This window comes from Miniopterus natalensis, chromosome 2 (genome assembly GCF_054644295.1).
Source record: "Miniopterus natalensis isolate mMinNat1 chromosome 2, mMinNat1.hap1, whole genome shotgun sequence".
In the NCBI taxonomy this organism is placed as follows: domain Eukaryota; kingdom Metazoa; phylum Chordata; class Mammalia; order Chiroptera; family Miniopteridae; genus Miniopterus; species Miniopterus natalensis.
In genome coordinates, this window is record NC_142082.1 from 2,712,022 (window position 1) to 2,718,021 (window position 6,000).

Below are 6,000 nucleotides of genomic sequence, written 5' to 3' on the forward strand. Positions count from 1 at the left end.
GCAGCTCTCACCCAGTAATTCACCCAGATGGGTGCTTGGGCAGACCAGAGCCACATCCGTATCCCACAGCAGCGCTGCCTGCAGGGAACTCTCAGCCCCATCACTACCTGGGCCCTCAGCTCGGGACTGCCCTCTGCCTCCTGCCCAGGCCCTTCCTGCCGTAGGCGTGGGTCCCGCCTCTCTGCCTGGGTCTGTTGGTTGGCATGATCTTATGTGCTGCCTGGCCAGCAGGGGGCAACGTAGGCCAACAGCAGTAGTTCTTGCTGTGCCTGGAGGACGGGGAATTCTGCATTGCTCAGGCGGTCAGTCAGCCTCACTGTGCCTCTCCATGCAGCTGAATACAGCCTTCCCCGTACACTTGAGGGGACTTAAACCGTTCCCAGAACCTCAGGCATCAAAAGACGCCCTTTGTCAGTAATGGCAGTTCACAGAGTATAAAATTGACTAGAAAAATTGGAGGGAGGGAGGGCCTGGACACCCTCTCCTGTCATTCCAAGTAGGAACCAGTGGTGTGTCCCACCCCCGAAGGTGATTTGAAAATGTTCCCTGAGTCTCAGGGGGCTCCCAGATGCTATTCACTGCCATCCATGGCGTCTCAAGAGCTGGTCCTGGGCCCCAGAGTTGATTGATGTCTCTCGTTGATGCTTCTATCTCTCTCCCCCTCTCCCTTCCCCTCTCTCTAAAAAAAAAAAAAATCAATAAAAACCTATTAAAAAATGCAGACATCCAGTATCCCCTCCACATTACTGAACTGTTTCCTGGAGTGAATCTCAGTGTCTGCAGTTTAAAGCCACTTTCCCAGTTGGCTTTGTGCACAGTAATGATTGAGAGAACCCTGATCTACACTCAACAGATGCTGCTGAGATTCAAGGTGGAGCTTTGTCCTGCCTGTGCCCGGACCTCTTGTTAGCAGCATGTCCAGAGACTTAAATTCAAACTTAAATCCAGAGCTGCTGCCTCCATGTTCAGAGGCATCTCACTGCCCTGAAGGGGAGGATCTGGCAGGATATAACCACAGGACTCAACATTCTCCTGCATTCTGGGGAGCAAAGCATGGTCCTGGCAAGTGAAGGGGATCCAAATATAGGTTCAGCAAACTATCTTGTGGTAGGGTGAGCTCTATACCGTGAGCAGAGCCCCTGGTTGTTCAGGCCAGGAGTTGGGGGATGAATTACCAGCAGAGCGAGTAAGAGCTGGTAAGTGCTCACTACCAAAATGTCTAGGCGCTGACCAACCTGGCTGGTTTCCCAACGTGCCCGACTTATCATCACTTAACAGAGAGCTCTTTGTGCATAGACTTTAATCTGTTGCCAAAGCGTTTGTAGCTTATGTTCCCATTTCACAAGGACTTCTGGTCAAAACTGTGCCCACATCCTCTTAATGAGCCGAGTGTCCAACAAAACACAGATTCTTGGTCTCCCTGTGAAGGCCTATTGCATCTCCTTGGAACGCCTCTGTCCATGACCATCCCTAATGAGGCACAGAAGGGCCCTTCCTACCCAGACAAAGACATTCCGCCGCCGAGCGCGCCCGGGACGGAAGTTCTCCCTGCCTCCGGGAAACGACACCCAGCTTTCTCCTCTCTGCAGCCATGAGGACGGCATTGGCCATCCTCTTCCTTATGAGCCAAGTTCCACCAGGTAAACCAACCAGCCTTGCGGAAGCCTTGGTGGGAACCAGGCCTGGAGGGGATCCAGCGCTCAGAGTGGAAGCCCTGGCCCCTGTGCCCTGAGAAGGGTCTCATAGCAAATCTGGGGGCCCGTTGCCTGCAGCCCTCAGCCACGGATCTGCAGCCACATCTCCTTCGTTCTCTGCAGCCACTCCCACATGAAATGAAGTCCAGGGTGTTTCAAGTGCTTGAAACCCGATTTGCTCCATGAAATTAAATTTAATTAGGCAAGTTTTCTAGCAGTTTCTAGATCTAGGTAACAACAAAAACAAAAGGATGTGTCATCCTACGAAGTCTTGACCTCGCAAACTCCTTCCTCTACTTGCTTTCAGCAAAAGGTTCGCAGATGCCGAGTTACCCCGAGATGCGGGCATGAGAGCTACACCAGAGCTATAGGACCCCGGGTGGACGGGAATGGCAAGGGGGTCTCTGTGAAAGGTTTCCTGTGAGTCTGATTCTCCAACTCTTTGCCCCTCCATAGTGTTGGTCCCCTGGTCTTGGCTCTGCCTTGTGACGCTCCATGTCAGCCCTGGCTTTCCCTCTTCTTTCTCAACACCCAGTCTTCTGAAGCAGAACTTAAACATAGGGGTCAGAGATGACACTGCCCTGGAGAGTATCTTCCTGCACTCAGCATGGGCACATGGATCCCAGGTGCGGGGCATCTGTGCGGGCATCTCCTTGCTTCTACCCAAGGGGGTGACCAGATACCCAAGAGAGACCAGGAAATGTCCTGCAGCTCCTGGACGTGTAGGTCCAAAGAGGGGTGAGCAACCTATAGCTCTACAGGGGGTGGACTGTCTTCTCTCCCTGGAACTCAGGGCCTCAGGGCTGGGAGGAGTAGCAACGGTGTCAGCTGTGTCAATGTGGACCACCCCCTTCTGTTTTAAGGTTGTCAGTTGCTATGCTTTCTGTTGTTTGAAAAGAGACACTTGCCAAAGTCTTCAACAGAAAATATACTGGGGGACATGCCTATTCTTGGTGAATGCAGACTTGCCTGTCTAAGTCTGTGTTTTAAAGGATTTCTTACTGTGAGCAGGTAGGTAGTACTTCAGGTTTGGGGAGCCGTTGGGGAGTTGGGGGTGCAGCTTGTGAGGCAAATTTCAACTCTGTTTTAGGAAAACTAATCTGGAGGAAGTAGAGGGGGGTTGTTGTGGGGGGGAGAGTGGAGGTGGGAAAACAGTTCCCTTTCTCAGGTATCTGTCAAGCGTCACTAGGAAGCAGCATACGAGGGAAGAACAGATCCAATGGCCCTTGACTTCCACGAAGTCACAGGCTGGCCACCTCCATCGCTCTGTCGTCTGGGGAGCAGCCAACAAGCCCCCAAACAGAGCACTAGCAGGGGATGGAGGAGAGGTTTCCTAAGTGAGAACTACGAGAAATAAAACACGACCAAAAGAAAGGCAAAGCCAAGAGCAAGCCAGTGTTTGAGGCCTCAGGCACTGAGCCTTACGGGACCCGACTGGGGCCGGCTCTGCAGGAGGACCATGGCGTCCATGTGGTGCCCGGAGTGTCTGAGGCTGCTGGCCCTCGGACTCCCAGGGCGCGGGGCTCCCCAGCCTGGCCTGCGGTTACTCACGCACACCCAGTGTTGCCCAGATTCACCAAGAACGCCAAAAAGCCAAATTTGTGTGTGAAAGCAGGTTTTAAAGTGTTGGCTTAAGGTATCAAACAACAGCAACAATCCACAGAAGATTGCTTCTGGACACGCTCCCCTGGGTGCAATTCAACAGAAATGAGAGGGATGAACAAACGCTTCCAACCCCCCTCTCTGCGCAGCCAGGGCCAGTTTCAGGGAGATCTGTGAGCGTCCAAACGGCTCCTGCCAGGAGTTCTGCATCGAGACGGAAATCCACGTGGGGAGATGCCTGAGCGGCCGGGCCTGCTGCCTGCCCCTGGGCCACCAGCCTCAGGTCGAGCCCACGACCTCCGGTCCCGACTGAGGCCTTTCGAGGTGCCCTGCCGTCGGGCCGCCTTGTCCCTCGCTCTCATCTCTGTCCCGCTCTGCGCCTCCTCGTTCCGGGGATTCCCGCCGATTCCTCACCCAATAATAATAAAGCCCCAGCCGCGCACAGCCTGCTTCGCACATCCCTGTGCTCTAGTTCCCCTGTCGCCGTCTGGGCTGAAGGAGCCCCTGGCTGGTGGGGACACTTCCCTCGGGCCCATGCTTTGGCCTCCGCGGGCCCCTCCGCCGTCCCTGGGAGGCCGCTCTCCCGCCGGGAAGGTGCGGCCCCACTGGGCAGCCTCCGGGCTCCTCCCCGACAGCGCGGGCCCTGCAGCCTGACCTCCCAGGTCCACGAGTCCTCGCCAGACGCCTGCGGCGCGGGCAGGGTCACAGCCCAGTTAGGGCCCTGCCCGCGCCCCCTTTCCAAAGACAGGGAGTGCTCTGGGCCCCGGCACGTGCTCCTGCGGAGCCAGGGGTTCCTTGGGTCCCCACTTGTCACCGGGCGTGCCACTCAGCCTCCCCCCACCCTGGACACCTCGCCTCCGCTTCCTCTGGCGCCCGAAACCGCCTGCACCCGCGGCTGGAGGCCGGGCCCTGTTCGCTGACACTCATCAGGGCAGAAGGCTGACACGCGTCTCAGGGCAACACCAGGGCTCAGCGGGCAGGGCCGTCCCTTCTGGGCACTGTCCCCTTCCTTTGTGACATCAGTGGGGGGTCACTGCCACCCATCACCAGCGGCCAGGCTCCGTGCTTCTTTAAAGCCCACGATGGGCATCGCCCCGCCTCGCCTCCCGGCTGCTCTGCGCCTCGCTCTCCCTCCAGGCCCCGGTGACGCCCCGGGCCCAGCGGGAGGCGCCAAGGCCCCCCGCTCTAAGGTGACGGCCCCCCCTAAGGCGACGGCCCCCTGCTCTAAGGTGACGGCCCCCCCCTAAGGCGACGGCCCCCTGCTCTAAGGCGACGGCCCCCTGCTCTAAGGTGACGGCCCCCCGCTCTAAGGTGACGGCCCCCTGCTCTAAGGCGACGGCCCCCCGCTCTAAGGTGACGGCCCCCCCGCTCTAAGGCGACGGCCCCCCCTCTAAGGCGACGGCCCCCCCCTCTAAGGTGACACCCCCCTGCTCTACCGTGACGGCCGGCAGCTCTAATCCCGCCGTCAGCCTCAGTGGCCTTGGCCATGTAAGGTGGCATGTTCACATTCCAGGGATGGGACAGGGCATCTCTGGCGGAGGGGGTGTGACATTATTTCACCTGACGTCGCCCTTTTGGTCCACTTAGAGATGGTTTTAGTTACTTTGTGTAAAGAAACGATCATTGTTAGACTCTTCTTTCGGGTGAAAAGCTGTAGAGCCTCCCTTGGGCACTGGGAGAGTAGAGAATGGAGGGTTTTTATTTTTTATTTTTTGGCCTCCAGGAGTTAGTCATCTCCTCACTGAGCTCGTGCCCTTTGACCGGCACCTCCCCGGCTGCTGCCCCGCCCGCCCCGCTGGCCACGGCGCCAGGCGCCACATGTGCCATCAACAGCGATGTCTTTCTGGGTCTGACTGATCTCACTTAGCACAATGTCCTCCAGCTTTACCCATGTTGTCGCAAATGGCAGGATTTTCTTTTTTTTAAGGCTGAATAATATTAATATAGTACATTATATATCTTATATAATATGTGTGTTGTATAGTCCTATTTTTATTTTTTTGAGAAACCTCTGTCTTGTTTTCCACAGTGGCCGTGCCAATTTATAATCCCACCAAGAGAGCACAAGGTTCCCATTCCTCCACATTCTTCCAGACTTGTTATCTCTTGTCTTTTTTACGACAGTCATTCTAATGCGTGAGAGGTGATATCTCATTGTGGCTTTGGCTTGTATTTCCCCAAAGAATAGTGATTTGGAACACCTTTTCATATACCTGTTGGCCATCTGTACATTTTTTTTTTTTGCAAAAATATCTATTCAGTTCCTTTGCCCAGTTTTCTTTTCATATATATTTTTTGCAGAACGCTTACCATCGAAAGATTATCCAACACACTCATCGCTTCACATAGTTCCCATTGGGGGGTGTGTGTGTGGTGCAAACTTTTAAGAACCACTCTGAGCGACTTTCAAGTATGCTATTATCAGCTATATACAAAATGCTGTAGATTCGATCCCTAGAACCTATTCATCTTACAGCTGGGAGTTGGTACCTTTGACTACCTTGACCTATTCACCTGCACTGCCCCTCCCCACCCACAGCAAGGGCCAATCTACTAGCTATTTCCATATTGCTGCTTTTTTAGATTCCACATAGAAGTGACAAACGGTATTTGTTTTTCTCCATCTGATTTTTCTCACTAGGCATAATGTTGTCGCAATGGCAGGGTTTCCTCCTTTTTAATGGCTGAGTAATATTCCACTGCA

General features: G+C 54.7%; 1 protein-coding gene across 1 annotated transcript; it reads left to right on the forward strand.

Annotated features, from left to right (window-relative positions):
* Positions 1-1,591: 1,591 nt before the first annotated feature.
* DEFB108B (defensin beta 108B) lies at positions 1,592-3,609 on the forward strand. The gene is made up of 2 exons (XM_016219129.1): positions 1,592-1,640; positions 3,446-3,609. The coding sequence occupies exons 1-2, from the start codon at positions 1,592-1,594 to the stop codon at positions 3,607-3,609; spliced, it is 213 nt and encodes a 70-aa protein (XP_016074615.1).
* Positions 3,610-6,000: the final 2,391 nt, after the last annotated feature.